At 44.1% G+C, this 16,599-nt stretch overlaps 2 protein-coding genes across 2 annotated transcripts in view; one reads left to right on the top strand and one right to left on the bottom strand.

Moving 5' to 3' along the window:
* Window positions 1–16,599, top strand: part of LOC146340307 (uncharacterized) — a 77,246-nt gene that overhangs the window by 11,348 nt on the left and 49,299 nt on the right. The gene's annotated exons all lie outside the window — the stretch shown is intronic.
* Window positions 1–16,599, bottom strand: part of ANO2 (anoctamin 2) — a 290,238-nt gene that overhangs the window by 254,821 nt on the left and 18,818 nt on the right. Inside the window, exon 3 of the mRNA XM_084811922.1 lies at window positions 8,656–9,018. Coding sequence (XP_084668048.1) covers window positions 8,656–9,018 — 363 coding nt within the window. The remainder of the gene's footprint in view (window positions 1–8,655; window positions 9,019–16,599) is intronic.

The raw sequence follows: 16,599 nt of genomic DNA, 5'->3' as shown, positions 1-16,599 counted from the left end.
AAGTCAGAGCATCCCTGACAGATGGCTGTCCAGCCTCGTCTTGAACGCCTCCAGTGTGGGAGAGCTCCCCACCTCCCCAGGTAATCGGTTCCATTGTCGTATTGCTCTTACAGTCAAGACGTTTTTCCTGATGTTCAGCCAGAATCTGGCCTCCTGTCACTTGAGCCCATTATTCTGTGTCCTGCACTCTGGGATGATCAAGAAGAGATCCTGGCCTTCCCCTCTGTGACAACCTTTCAAGTACTTGAAGAGTGCTATCATATCTCCCCTCAGTCTTCTCTTCTCAAAGCTAAACATGCCCAGTTCTTTCAGTCTCTCTTCATAGGGCTTTGTTTCCAGTCCTCTGATCATCTTTGTTGCCCTCCTCTGAACCCTCTCCAGTTTGTCTGCATCCTTCTTAAAGTGTGGTGCCCAGAACTGGACACAGTACTCCAGATGAGGCCTAACCAGTGCTGAGTAGAGGGGAACTAGGACTTCCCGGGATTTGGAAGCGATGCTTCTATGAATGCAGCCCAAAAGAGCATTTGCCTTTTTTGCAGCCACATCACATTGTTGGCTCATATTCAGCTTGTGATCGACAACAATTCCAAGATCCTTCTCGCTTGTAGTGTGGTTGAGCCATGTATCCCCCAACTTGTAACTGTGCATTTGATTTCTTTTTCCTAGGTGCAGAACTTGGCATTTATCCCTATGAAATGTCATTCTGTTGTTTTCTGCCCAGCGCTCCAGTCTATCCAGATCACTTTGGATTTTGTTTCTGTCTTCCAAAGTATTAGCTATCCCTCCCAATTTGGTGTCATCTGCAAATTTGATCAGCATTCCCTGCACCTCCTCCTCCAGGTCATTAATACAAATGTGGAAGAGCACTGGGCCCAGGACTGAGCCCTGCGGTACCCCACTCGTTACCTCTCCCCAGTTTGAGAAGGTCCCATTGATAAGCACTCTTTGAGTCCGATTCTGTAGCCAACTGTGGATCCACCGGATCGTTGTTTCATCTAGCCCACTTTGAGCTAGTTTGCTCATCAGGATATCATGGGGCACTTTGTCGAGGTATATGATGTCTACAGCATTCCCACGGTCTACAAGGGAGGTTACGTGATCAAAAAATGAGATCAGATTCGTCTGGCAGGACTTGTTTTTGACAAATCCATGTTGGCTTCGAGTAATCACTGCATTGTTGTCAAGGTGCTTCCAGATGGATTGCTTTATGATCTGCTCCAGAATTTTCCCAGGGATTGATGTCAGACTGACTGGTCTGTAGTTCCCAGGTTCCTCCTTTTTACCCTTTTTGAAGATACGGACAACGTTAGCCCTCCTCCAGTCATCTGGCACTTCCCCCGTCCTCCATGATTTCTCAAAGAGAATAGACAGCGGCTCTGAGAGTTCTTCTGCCAGTTCCTTTATGACTCTAGGATGCAGTTCATCTGGCCCCGGAGATTTGAACTCATTCAAAGTAATGAGGTGTTCCTTGACCATATGCCTGTCGATCTCAAGCTGCAATCCTGCCCCTTCAGCCTGTACTTCGCCTTTGCCAGGGGGGTCATAGACCCTCTTTTGGGAGAAGACTGAGCCAAAGTAGGAATTGAGCACCTCTGTCTTTTCTTTGTCATCTGTTAGCGTTTTGCCATCCTTATTTAATACCTGAACCACCATTTCTTTCCTCTGCCTTTTACTATGCACATAGCTGAAGAAAGCCTTTTTGTTGTTTTTAACATCCCTTGCTAACCTCAGCTCATTCTCAGCTTTAGCCTTCCTGACGCCATCCCTGCAATTCTGTGCTATCTGCCTGTACTCTTCCTTTGTTGCTTGGCCTTCTTTCCACTTCCTATATGTGTCCTTTTTTGTTTTCAGGTCATCCCTAAGCTTTTTGTGAAGCCACATTGGCTTCTTCTGTTGTCTTCCACCTTTTCTTCTTGTTGGAATTGCTTGTGATTGTGCCTTGAGAATTTCCTTTTTTAAAAGCTCCCACCCATCTTGGACTCCTTTTCTCGCTAGCATCGCTTGCCATGGGACTTTCCTGATCAGTGTTCTGAGTTTATGAAAATCAGCTTTCCTAAAATCCTGGGTACGCGTTTGACTACACTCGGCTTTTGCTTCCCCTAGAACCATGAACTCAAGTACAACTTGGTCGCTTTCCCCCAGAGTTCCTGTAACTGCTACTTTATCCACTACGTCATCTCTGTTGGTTAGGATCAAGTCAAGGATAGCCGATCCTCTAGTTCCTTCCTCTACTTTCTGTAGGAGGAAGTTATCCGCCACACAAGTCAGGAATTTCCTGGAGGGTCCATGTTTTGCAGAATTTGTCTCCCAACAAATATCAGGGAAATTGAAGTCCCCCATTACTACTACATCATGCTTCCTTGAAACACTGGCTATTTGCTTTTCAAAAGTTTCATCCTTGTCTTCTCCTTGATTGGGTGGCCGGTAGTAGACTCCGACCACCAGGTTCCTTTTATTCTTTGCTCCATTTATTTCAACCCAGATGCTCTCGATGGGGCTACCAAGCTCCTCCTCCTGTATTTAAGCTTGATTTAAGCTTTCCCCACTCCCGTTTTCATACAGAAATTCCACCCCACCCCCCATGGAAGAAAGAAGAAAAACCTGCATTGCTTCTTTTTTTTTTAACCATGGGGGGGGGGGATTTGGGATGAAAATGGGAGCCAGGAAAGGTTACATCTTCCACTCACTCCCAGCACAGCATAGTCCTGATCCTTGCACAGTGAGGTAATTAATCCAATCACACATAGCTCTGCTATGTGGGATTTGAAGAACATGCAGTTTGGCTCTTAAAGGGGCAGGCTTTGGTCAATGCACCCCTCTTTTTTCCAAAGGAAATTTATTATTACACTGTTCTGAAAAAAATAAAAACACAGACTAAAGAGAAGATACAAACAAGTAATTAGCTGGGCAGATGTGGGCAAATGAATAAATGTGTGCTTGTATGTCCAGAAAGCCTTACTTCTGAGTATGCCTGCACAGGATTCCAGCATAGCCTTTTCTTTTACTTCTTTCTCTTCATCGGTGATCTGTCAGCCAGAATGACACCCTCAAAATTACCTTATTCTTGTCTTAGTTGACAGTTTCCTGCATTCCTTCCCCAGTGTCAGAATGCTGACAGGAGAACTGTCAAGTATCAGGATGTCAAGTATCAGGATTCTAAAAACATCCTGGGAAGACTTTCCATGGACAAGGGAGGATCCACTTGTTGACAGCCACCATCCATGTGTAGAGGGCAACAAGAACAGCAAGGGAGAGGAGGGAAGCTACTTGACTTTCTTTATCTGGATTATTTGATCAAGTGATAATTGCATAATTGGTTTTTTCTTACGTTCAGACATTTTAAAAACGAAAATGCCTCCAATAACACTTCCCTGATATCCCAAACCAATGGCCAATTTATGCATGAGATTTTATTGACTAAAATAACTATTTTAGGTTGCAGTCCTAAACATACTTACTAGGGAGTAAGCCTCATTGAACATGGTCAGACCATGTAGTTCTGAGAAAACATGTGTAGGGTTGCACTGTTGGGCTGCAATCTTATACACACTTGCCTAGGAGTAAGTTCCTGAACTCAGTGGGGCTTACTTCTGAGTAGACATACCTAAGATTGCACTGTTAAATTCTGATTGACTTCATTTGTTAACTCCTCATTCTGAACATAGATATTATTTAGCATCTAGTACCCTTCGGAGTTAGAAGGATGCAAGAACCAAGACAAAGATATGGGACTATGATCAGAGTAGGTTATTGCTTCAGTTTTGCTGACTTTGTCTGCTTAAATATTGTAGCTCTGGGATGGGCAACATGTGCCCCCCCCCAGCATTTTTGCCGGAGGGCCCTGCCCACCATGGCTGAATTTTCCACAAATTTTCTGCAACAGTGGTGAAACTCCCCCCCCACACACACACACATTATTTTGCCTGGAACAAAAGGTGCATGGAGAGTATGTAATTTGTTTGCAAGCAGAATTACACTCCTGGACATTTCTAGGGAGTGTGATTCTACTAAACATGGTGCTAACTCCCCATGTGCCTTGCTCTCAAGCAAAATTGCAGGGGGGGGTGGCAGGTGAGGGTCACAGTCCCTGGGGGGTTCCAGGGACCAATAATGCCCCCCAGCCCTGAGAAGTTGCCCAACCCTGTTGTGGGTAGCACTAAAAACAAATAGATCCTTGAGTAGGAATTATAAGGATTGTGAAGGGAGTATTGCTATGTTCTTCTGAATGGTAGAATCTCACTTTGATCTAACCATCTACAAAAAATATTTATGTAATGATTTAATTGTGTTACTTGATAACTTGTCCAACTTTGGATTAAGAACTCAATGAAAATTGCATGCGCGCGCGCACAGCCACAATAACATGTCACTTGAAGTTAATAAAATCTAGTGATTTCCTCAGCCATTTTGACTATCTATGTCTCTTATAGGGGGAATTTTAGATCTTTAACATTTAATAAAAGTATATTAACTGCTTCATCCTAGGAAAGAAAAACACAGATTTTCATTATCTTCTCTCTATTTCAATATTTTAATCATCTTCTACAGTTTATTTATGTATTATTACATTTTGCCAATTGTTGAACGTACTGAATGTTTTTCTTACAATCTACCTGCTTTTAACAAACAACACTGAAGAAAAAGTACACCCCAGTAACTATACCAAATATTTTTCTGAATTTTTCAATAAGAAAATAAAGTCTCTCTTAGTGAGAGCAATCCTCTGGCCCCCAGGGAGTACAGGCTACTGGCAATATACCCATCAAAAGCTGTAGACAGACAGAGTGATGGCGTCAGAAGGGGAATCACCACTAGGATTTCCACCCCCTACCTCCCCACTCCCAGTGGGAGGAGAGGAGGTGAGCTGAGCTGAGATGAGATGAGATGAGCTGAGCGGCCATGGGACCACCAGATCCAGAAGCCTCTTGGCCCCCATCCCTGCCCCCAGCCAGGTGGGTCAGCTAGACAGGCTCAGAAGCCCATTAGCTCAACATACAGCAAAGGAGGACAGAGCTGCTGTTCCTGCCATCGGAGCTTAGGATAGATGGAAAACTCAGAGAATGGAGCCCTTCATCTATTGAGTGTCAGTCCTGTAGGATTGTGCCCAAAGATAATTCATTCCATCCATTTAAGCATGACAGACTTTAAGACAAATTAGTATTAATTTCTCCACTATATCATTCTACTGAAGGAATCAGTTAGAGACATTCATGTAAATGTCAATCTTAAGTTACAAGGAGATTGATCAAAGCCATTCAATAATCACTGAAAGGAAGTTCTTTCTTCAGATGTTGATTAAAGATGCCTTCCTTTACACTGGAGAGTAACAAAAAGCATGGTGCAATGATGTTCCAATGTATAGCACTCTACTCCTGGGATTAACTACTACTTAATCTACTTTATTACTGTGTTACTGTATCCAAATCCATGCTCTAAAGACAGAATTCAAACGTTAATAACAAGGATTAAAAAGATATATCCCATAGTTCAACGGGCTGTTACCAAACTGAACCCCTTCTTTAAAAAAAAAACCAAATAAACTTCACCTGTAGTATATATCAGGACTTATCCTTTTGTTTCTTGAAACACCACTTGAAAGCCTCTAACATCCGGATCTCCACCTTGACTCCTCGGACAGTTTCAGGGACAGGCACCATCCTCATCTCCAGCGCGTAGTTCCAGACACCCACTCTGCTCTGACAGGGCGGGGACAAGCCATCTCTCTCTTTGGTGTGCCTAGAAAAATATGCCCTCTTCTTCGCAAACCTCAGGAAGAATTGTCCAGGAACTGTTTGGTCTGTCTGTCAGACTGAGCACAGAGTGGGGGGAATGCCAAGAGACAGAGAAGGCTCCTTCCTCTCAGCTCACACGTGCACCCTCAAGCATCTGGAGTCCCACTTCTTAAGGAGTAAAAAGCACTGAATATTCCACCAAAGCCTAGCAAAAGCTGGGCCATTTTGCTGCCATTTTCATGGAGCAATTTTCTTCAATATCTGAGTTGAAATTGGCAGAGAGGAGAGAGATGTATGATAAATGCAGTGAGGTTAAGTAGGGACACCTCTGCCCTTAGCAAGGAAATATAAGCTGATGCCTTGACGGAGGAAACTACAGGATACTTACTGCTTTCTTTACAAGGGATGGAATGTACCATATTCGGTTTGAAAGATGTTGTGGAATGTATGCTTCCTTGGGGGGCTTTGTGCTATATTTCTTTTCACAGAAGTCCCTAAGTACCAAGTCCTAAGATGTAGATGGTTAGTTGACTTCGGAAGAGGTAAAAATAAAGCCTTTTTAAAAAAATCAGTTTTCATCTCCTAAATGCTCTGTCTCTTTCAATGTGCATTTCATTCACAGCAGGGTGTAAGGCAATCTTTTTTGACCAAGTGCCAAAACACATCTCAAATGACTTCCCTATTATGCCTTTGCTATACGCTATAATGATTGAATACAGCAAAACATCTATTTGTGGTTATTAAAGAGCAGTGCAACTGAAGTTTAAATTAACTACTAACAGCCCATGTAGAGCAGAGGTGGAGACTGTGTGGTTCACTGATGGAGCACCGGCCAATTGTCCAGGGACCTTCTAGTTAGGGCTGTGCACGGACCCCTGCTCGTTTGCTTTGGATGCCGAATTGGACCTTCCAAATCAGCCCTGCTTCACATCGGACCAATTCAGGCCCCATCTGCTTTGACTCGGATCAGAATCCGAAGCGAGATTTGGATATCCAAATCATTCTGATACAATGTTTTCCCATTGACTTGCATTGGAAAACACAAACAGCCATAACATTTTCAGTTTTCGTGATAAATACATGAAATTTAGGGAACTCTCAGCTCCCATGGAGAGAGTTCCACCTGCCAAATGTAAGACAGTTTGGCCCAGTATTTTGTGTGCTAGGCACAGGTAAAATTGGATTTTTTTTCTTTGTTCTAGGCAGAATAAAAGAAAGGGCAAACTAATGGTAGAGAGAGAATTGAGAAGGGGGGAGCAGCTAAAGAACAAAGCAAAGTGAAATCTTCTAGTTTTTCAAATGCATGAACAAGAAGAATGAAAAGGAAAAACCTATCACAGAAGACTAAGACCCAGGGAGGAAACTCCAGGTAAGTACTAAATGTTTGGTTTTTTAAAGAAAGAATCTACAAAAGAAAGAAAGAGATTGGGAAGGAAGGAGAGCACCAATGCAACCAGCCAACACACACCCACATCTCTGGCCAAATTCAGACAGAAGCAGAGTAACACCACCTCTCTCCCAAAGAGCGAGTGCAGCCATTTCTCCGGGTTTATTCAGTATCCCCGTCCCCACCACCACCACCATCACTGATTGGAGACTGCTGGCTTCCATTCAGCCCTAATTTGGCAACTAGAGTTGCCATTCACCAAAGGTCACTCCCCCCCTCCTCCCTGGCCTCTCTCAAATTGATACATTTGGAGCAAGCATGTCTGGGCTACTATGGCTTATGACTCTGGCTTCTCAGGAGAGAGACAAGCCAGAGTATCTGGTTTGCATTATTGGAATTCCCAATAATCAGGAGATGTGGTCAGAATCAGACCAGGCTTCCTTTGGTCCAGCACAATAGACCAGCTATCCATTTAGAACACTACTGGTGGCTGTCTTCCAGTGTGAGACAAACTAACGTCTGGACTCATGACCTCCATGTTACCACATCCTTATTATCTTCTATAATAACATTCTAGGTTTCTGTAACTGAGCAAGGCTGTCCATCCAAATCTTGAGTCTCATGGTCCAAACCTGAGACCTGGCAACTTGTCAGCTTGCTCCTCTCGATGCATTCAGTGGCATAGGCAGGAGAAAGATCATCAGTAAACTCAAGGACACAATAATAGACTGTGTTTGGGACATCTGCTGCCTTTCCTGAAGGAGAGAGCCTCCTCCAAATGTCACATTCCCCTGGGAACAGCAATAAGGGAATTTCTCTCCCCATCCAGAGTTAAGGTAATTTAGACATCAGCTCCTTGTAGTACAATTCTCTCCCTCTGTCCTCAGCGTTATCTGCATGATGTTCTGGGCTCTAAATCACAAGCTGGACCATGCCACAGGTTTTGAACATCCCCACCATTTGGTGAACATCCCACTAGTTAGTCGTAATGATGACTAGAATGGCTGTAGGCAACAGGGTTTTATTCAGAAACCCAAATCAACAACAAAAAATAAGTCACTGGAAGCTAAACATACAGATGCACTAGAATAATTGCCATATATACATCCCGTAGGTTGGGAGTCTACACAGTCTCATTTCATGCATCCAGAGTTCCTTTATGTGAAGTGACCTTATCCCCATAGCTATATAGTTGAATTTACACATACCTCATTCTTCCTACTTTGTCAGGAAAGCACAAAATGGAGGAAGAGAGGCATTATTCCCTTCCGCCAAGTAGATGATGAGCAGGGTGCTCTGTGGTGATGCCCGATTGGACAAAGGGAGAGAAATCATGTGATCTGGCACAGTCATGGAGTGCCCACTCATGAACTACTTCCTTCATACAGATACAGCAGTGAAGCCACCCTGCTCAGGAAATTTTGAATATATGAACTGTGGCAAAGACGCTCCCCTATTACTAAAACAAGGCAGTGGTTTGGAAACAGAAACATAATCTTATGCTGCTGAGTTTCTCTCTGCCCTCTGCCCTCTTACCTCCACATCTCTTTCTATCTCCAGACCAGCTTCCACCAGGTTGCGTTCGAACTCAACCCTCTGCTCCCGTTTTGCTTCCTCCAAAGCATCCAACGGGCCCAGGTCAATGGCCTCAGCATCCTGGCCATGCTGCTGCTGCTGCGGTTGTTCGGGCCTGCTTTTGGCCGTCTCCCCATTTGAAATAATAGCCACAGGTCTGTGCAGGAGGCCTGGGGAGCCCCCGCCTGGCTGTAAAGAACATTTTCGGTAATGATAAGCTAGAACATAGTCCACTTTCCTTTTGCTGTCTTGGAAATGCATCCCTCCTGGTGAGGTCCTTTCTGCGACACCCACTTGAGCTCCATCCAGGTAGTTGTTAATAACCTGGAAGAAAGTTGGAAGAAATGTACTGAAAGAAATCTCCTGAGACCAAGTGAGCAGAAAGGCTCAGTGGCTTCCTGTCCATAAGCTTATGGAAACATATGGTACACGTACTATATACAAGGATAAACAGTTGTACATGGAAGAATTAAGTAAACGGGGCTCAGACTAAGCAATATAGTACAATAAGGTTCTACAAGCACAGAGCAGGTGCACTACAGGAAGATGCTTATGGAACAAATATCTTGAGATAACTTTATACAAACAAGCAACGCCATATACTACAAAGAAAGAAAGGCTCCTCCCTCTGCATAAGAAGTTCTGTGCTGGATCGGACCAATGTCGGACCTGCCCAGACACTAAGATCATCTTCAGCAGTCCTTTTACAGGAACTCCCAAAGGAAGTGGGGTTGGTGGCTACTAAGAAGAGGGCCTTTTCTGTTGTGGCATCCTGGCTGTGGAATGAGCTTTCCAGAGAGGCTTGCCTGGCACTTACATTGTGCTCTTTCCAGTGGCAGGGGAAGACCTTATTTTCCCAGGCATTTTAGTCTCTTGGTTTCTGTTTTAAATCTATTACTGTATTTTAAATCTTTGCACTGTTGCTCAGTTTTATTTTGGTTTTAATTTGTATTTTATACTATAGTTTTAAACTTTTAAAGTTTTATACTGTATATTATGTTGTATTTTTATGGTTTCAATTGTTGTGAACTGCCAAGAGAGCTTCGGCTATTGGGCAGTATAGAAAATAAATACATAAATAAATACATAATCTACTTAGATGGCTCTGAACATTCGCAAGCAGGCATGAAAGTGATTTCCATCCTCTTTTCTTTATACCCTAACATTTGGTAGTCAGAGGTACAAGTAGGGACCTGCATGAATATGTTGCAATGAAACCCCAACCCCTAACAGCTCAGAGCCCCAGCCAGCCTGGAACAGAAGCTTTGTAGCAATATTTGTGGCTGAGGAAAATCAGTTTTCTTTCCCCCTCTTGACATCTTTCCATATAGCAGAGAGAGGGAGAGAGAGAATTTAAACTTCATGGTATTCATCCCTGCCTTAACCCTAAGCCGCCAGTATACTATAACCTCTTAAGGGCTTGAGCCTGACAATCTCCCCCCAAATGATACTCCACTGCCCCCAACATTCTGTTGATCCTGGAAGCGTGGCCCTTTGTCGGCTGTTTTGGGTTGCCCTCTATCTTTTTCTTTTAATTTAACAACTATTGTTTCTGCATACCTGGACAGTCCTTCAGCTATATAGAAACCCCTGCTTTAGTGGTTGGTGGCTCCATCTTGCTTCCCTGCTGATTGGCACAGAACCACCAAATTTGGTATTCAAAAGAATGGTGATGATAATGATGAGACTGCTTCTGTAAATGGGAGATTCTGTCTTCCTATTCTGTGTAATATATTTTGATGATAGAACTATCCTTTCTGGAATTGCATAGTCCTTTTAAAAAGCCATCTGAAGTTGCAGTCCTACACCCACATACCTGGGAGTAATCCTATTTAACTCATAGCCTTTTACTTCTGAGTACATATGTATAGGATGGCACTGTAGACCAATAGCCATCACCAGACCACCCCATTGGGTAAGTCAGTTATGCACTATGTGAAGTACTTCTTTTCACTGGTCTGAACCTACGGCCAATCAGCTTGATTGGGTGATCATCAACCTAAATTTATGTGGAGGGAGAAAAAGAAATAATCCTTTCTCCTCTCTCCACATTGTTCATAATTTATAAATCTTTGCCATGTCCTCCTTGGCCATCTTTTAATCCAGGGGTGGGCAACAGCTAGATTGAGTTTCACTAGTTACAATTGCCCAAATCCTGGTGGGCCACTAATCACCTGCTTGGTTCTGAAATTCATTGAAAAAATACTGATCCAAGTGGATCTTGGCTTGATCTTGCAAGGTACCTTTGATGTTCTAGCACACTCAGGGTCACAATCTTGCTTTGCATCAATGGGTTCTGGGGATTTTAGTTTTAAAAAAAATCACCCAAGACTGTTCCCCCTGGGTCACTGTTAATCTTACTTGGAGAAATTTTCATTTTTTATTTTATCCTAAATTATATTTAGGATAAAATAAATTTTATTAAATTTATTTTATCCTAATAAATTAATAAAATTTAATAAATTTTATCTTAAATATAGCAAGTTAGACCTCAGCTGTAGCGGGGGGGGGGGATCTCTACGTTATCCCAGGGATATGTAATTGGGCACACGTCATGGCACACAAACATCCTGCCTCTGATCGTGGCAGGTTCAAATACCCCAGGGGAAGTTGGGAGAAAGAAATCAACGTTCACATACAAGGGGTGAAAAAAAACCCTCCCTGACCAGAATGGGCCACAATAAAGTCAACAGGAAAGCATTCACATAATATATTTTCAAGGCAAAGAAAATGTAGCAGATCCAGCCCAACTGTATCCATGTTTTTTTCGAAGCATGTTCCCCTGTGCTCAATGGAGCTTACTGCCAAGTAAGTGTGCATAGGATTGCAGCCTATGAACGCAATCCTGTGCATGTTTGAACAGAAAAAAGTCCTACAACTCCCAGCATGCCCCTGGCTGGCTGGAGGGATATTGGGAGTTGTAGGACTTTTTCCTGCTTAAACGTGCATAGGATCGCACCCTAAGTGTGTTTGGAAGTCAGTTCTATGCACGCACACAAGTAGGGGAAAAGGTAACTGAATGCAGGCCATTTAAACGTCTCAGAATGGTGCAGGGAGGAGAAAGAGGGACTTGTGCCATTCACTGTAGTAGTATCAATTCAGGGCTGAGTCAGTTCCTGCTGCTTGGCCCCGCCCCCGTGCTCCATGGCCGGAGGAGCTGCTGCATGGAACATTAAGCCCTGCCCCAGGAGGTCAGGGAACATCTGTGTGGCTGTCCAGGAGTGGGGCATAGTCCCTGCCTGGTGTATACAGGGTGGCACCAGGAACTTCGCTGGTGGAGGATGGCGGGGGGGGGGGAGTTCGGTAGTTGTGGATTATAAGAGCTGACTAAAGCCTATGATGTGGAGGAAAGGAAGTTAGGGCCACTATAAGTATAGTCTGTGGAAGAGGGTGTTATGTTAATAAGAGGCAATGCCATTGGGGAAGGTGACTGAGACATCTATGTGCTGTTCCTCCATCTGCCTTGCCTTCCAGCCTTGGTCATGTTGGGCACTTGCCTGCAGTCTCCTCAAGTCTGTGGGTGCTGCTGATGAATGCCAGACCAATTAATGGAGAAAGGTGACCTATTTCAGACCAAATTCTGGAAGAACATGCCAACCTATCTTGTATCACTGAGACGTGGTTGGATTAAAGGGATGGGGTCAACCTTTCCCAGATGTGTCCACCAGGGTTCACGGTGCAGCACCAAGCTTGATTCAAGGGGCAAGGCGGAGGGGGTAGCTTTGTCCTATAAGGAATCCATCCCCCTTCTCAGGTACCCAGTCCAGCAGTCAGCTAGCTTTGTGTTGGGATCTTGAGAAAGGGATGGGATTCTGTTGGTGTACCAACTACCCCATTGCCTAACAGGCCCCCTGCCTGAGCTGACGGAGGTGGTCTCAAGTGTGGTATTGAGGTTTTTCGTTTGGGGGGACTTTAATATTCATGCAAGGCTGCCTTGACAGGGGTGGCTGTGGCTCAGGATTTCATCACCTCCATATCAACCATGGGCTTGTCTCAGTTAATATCTGGCCCAATGCATGTGGCAGGATATACCTTAGACTTAGTTTTCTATACTGGATTAGGGGATAATGATTTATGGGTGGGGGAGCCAAATACGACTCTGGTGACATGGACAGACGTGATTGGTTTTAACCTTCAAGCTGCTTGCAGCCTCCACAAGGATGGTGGACCGAATTTGATGGAAAGCAGTGGTGAGAGAACTGTTGAAGAACAGCTTAGATCCATTGGTTTCTAATAATTACCACCCAGTGTCAGATCTGCCATTCTTGGGCAAGGTGTTAGAGTGTGTAGTGGCTTCTCAACTCCAGGTAGTTGGATGACACTGACTATTTGGACCCATTCCAGTCTGCCTTCAGGCCCAGTGTTGGTACAGAAACATCCTTGGTAGCCTTAGTAGATGACTTATGGTGTAAAATGGATGGTGGAAGCTGGGGGGGGGGGTGCATCCTTGTTGGTTCTCCTGGACCTCTCAGTGGTTTTTGACACCATTGAAAATGGTAACCTTGGTGTTTCCAGCCCCTCCTGAATGAATGGTCTCAGAAGATGGTGTTTGGGGACTTCTGCTCCACCCTATGGCCATTGGCCTGTGGTGTGCCACAGGGTTCCATCTTGTTCCCTATGCTTTTCAGCATCTACATGAAACCACTGGGAATGTCATTTGGAGGTTTGGGCTGAAGTGTCACCAATATGCAGATGACACCCAACTCTCTGTCTCATTTCCATCTAATTGTCTTAGGGAGGCTATTGAACTCTTGGACCAGTGTCTGGAGGTGGTTTTTGGGATGGATGAGAGGAAATAAGCTGAGAATCCACAAAAGAATAGAAGTACTGCGATAGGGAGACTGACTAATTTGGGTAGAGGATTACATCTGATCCTAGATGGAGTTGCACTCCTCCTGAAGGACAAAGTGCACAGTTTGTGTGTGCTCCTGGACTTGGCCCTAACTGGGAAAGCTCAGGTGGCAGTGCTGGCAGCCAGCAGTACGTTTTACCAGCTTAGGCTGGTGTGCCAGTTGAGTCCCTGTCTGGAGAGGGAAGATCTGGCCTCAGTTATTCGTGCTTTGGTGACATCCAGGCTAGAAAATTGTATGTGCGGCTGCCTTCAGAATTTTCAGTTGCTGCAGAAAATGGCTGCCCAGATGTTATGGGGGTGGGCAGTTGGCTCATGTGACACCGATACTGTACCAGCTGCATTGGTTGCCAGTGTGTTTCTGAGCCCAATTTAAAGTGCTGCTTTTAACCGTGAAGGCCTTACATGGTTTGAGCCCAAGCTATTTGCAGGACCACCTTCTTCCATGATAGTCTTCCTGCACTCTGAGGTCATCAACAAAGGCCCTTCTCCCTGCCCGCTGTGAAGGGTGGCTAGGCCAGTGAGTACAAGGGACCTTCTCAGTGTGGCCCCACATGTCTGGAATTAACTGCAGACAAGGGGTTCATCAGGCCCCTTGTCTGCAGGTCTTCAGGAAAGCTCTGGAGACGCACCTGTTTTTGCTGGCCTTCCCTTAATTCTGCAGCATTGTTTTTTATTGGTAACTTTTTTATCTCTACTTTAATTGATTTTATTTAAACATTTTTATAGAATTTTTTATTGTATCCTCTTCAAGTGTTTTTTATTATCTTTAACACCACATTGAGAGGGTTCCACCTTTAAAGGTGACCTAAAAATAACTCTAGATCGATAGACAGACTAGAGTGAAGGAATAGTGAGTGAAGAAGTTATTGCCCTAGGATAGATGGATTTGAAAAACAACTCCTTAGACTATCCAGCTTAGCAATACCATACATAAGCAGGTAATTCATTCAACCTTCCCATTCAGTTGTGTGTGTTTTTTTACAATGCTGTGCACTGTACAATGTACAATGCTGTACATTGTGAGGTATGCAGGCCTTTTATACATAAGATTTTTAATTATACCTCTTTCTGTCCTCTTTCAAATCCCTCCTCATCCCCCATAACCTTTTACTCTCATCCCCAACAAAAACAAATGTAATTGCATTTTCCCAGTTTCATTATTCTTTTTGCTGCTCTTCTCTCTTTCTCTTTCCTCCCTTTGTGGTCTAGATTTCAACTCGACTGTTGAAATCTAGATTGTAAGCTCCTTTGAGCCAAGATCTGTCTTTTTGCTTTAATAGCTTTTATTTTGCTTTGATTGATAGCATCATATAAAATAGCAAGTTTACATCACTCATTCTAGCTATACACAACAGTGAATGTCAGTCTTTCTTATCTTCTATATACCCCAAACAGATTAATGTTAAACATCTTCACTGCAGTTAGAATTTCATTCTTCCATGACTTTGTTTTCCATCCTTCCCCATAGTCCATGCCTACACCATGGTTGCTTCTGTTTTTTCACGATGCAATGTATTCAAAAGCCATACATTCTTGACACATTCAAATACAAAGAACCAAATCCCTGTCATTTTCATCTTATACCTGCTTTATACATACGAATTACTAACAGACTGAGGGAGCTATGTGGATAGTATATTCAAGACTGTGCGTATCCTACAATTCTGCACAAGTCCAGAAAAACACAGAATTTGGCACTGGTTGTAAAAAGAAAGCAAGTTTCTAGTCTTCATGACTGCCACCGAATTGTGCAGGCCATGCCTGGTGACATCTCTGGAGCCAAAGGGCAGGGGAGCTCTAGTTTCCACTGGCAGGGGTTGAGGCTTTAGTGCCATGCAGGGCTCATTGCCCTTCCCCATGGCTAAGGAAAGCAGAATGAGTTATGGAAACCTAGGAAATATATGCAAGTTTGCTTAATTCTAATTATATACAGGTTCCAGAATTGAGGTTTTCTTGGTGTAGAAACATAGTGTAGATTATTTATTGGATTAGTTAATTATGCATGCCCAGACTACATGGCCCTGGGCATCGTAGCATGTTCCCACTGTGTCATTTTCTTCCCTCTGTGCCATTTTCATGCTGTACTCACAGGCAGTCCATGCAGACTTTCTGGATCCATCCCTGCCAAAGCGAAAACTCCTGGATTCAGATTTCCAGTCTACCCTTTCAATGGGGGACTCACTGCAGTTTGCAGGTACTGATGTCACCATTTCCTGGTTGCTGGTGCAGGCAGGAATCCCAGGAAATCCATTAGCCAGCTCTAGAGAAGATTGTCCCCACCTGTTAGTCCTCAGTCTTTATACGTGGAGGTGAAAACATACACACCAAATCCGAAGGAAAGACAATGAGACTGGAGTGCCAAAAAGAAACGTTGCTGAAGATGTTGTGCTCTTTATCCTCTCAGTGTGCCCAGGGGCCTCATCCCAGTCGCTGCCACCTGAGAGGTCACCATAGCAACTCCAGGGAGAAAGAAGCAGGTGCCGGTACAAAGAGAGCGAACTTCAGGGGCCTGCAGGGCTGCCTGTGTGTGTGTGCAAAGCATGCCCGAGGTCCAGGCGCAGCATGTGCAAAGGACATTATTGAAGTTTTGAAACCTAAGACCCCAATCCTATGGCATGCTTACTTGGGAGCACGCTCCATTGAGCTGTGTGTGGCTTCCTTCCCAATAAACATGCACTGAGCTGGGCTGCACGTTTGCAATTCTAAGCACGCCTACTAGGGAGTTAGTCCAAATGAACTCACGTGGGACTTATTTCTGAGTATATATGCTTTGGATCATGCTACGGATCATGCTACATGGTAAATACATTTAGGAAGGGCGATTTGTACATATATATTTCGATCTGATACCTTGGATGCCTCCTTCACCAAGGCCTATGCATGTTTCTGAATTCAGTGGGGCTTGCCCCCAAGTAATTTTGCATGGAAGTGCAACCTAAGGTTGTAGTCCTATGTACATCTAAGTTCCATTAGATCCAGTGGGGCTTATTCCCAAGTGAATGTGCATATGACTGGGCTGCACTATTAGAATCATAGAATAGTATGGTTGGGAG

The sequence above is a fragment of the Heloderma suspectum genome, chromosome 7, assembly GCF_057233095.1.
Source record: "Heloderma suspectum isolate Gila_16-S chromosome 7, 16-S_ref, whole genome shotgun sequence".
NCBI lineage: Eukaryota > Metazoa > Chordata > Lepidosauria > Squamata > Helodermatidae > Heloderma > Heloderma suspectum.
The sequence above is the reverse complement of the archived record's forward strand: the minus strand, read 5'-3'. Positions and strand labels throughout refer to the sequence as shown.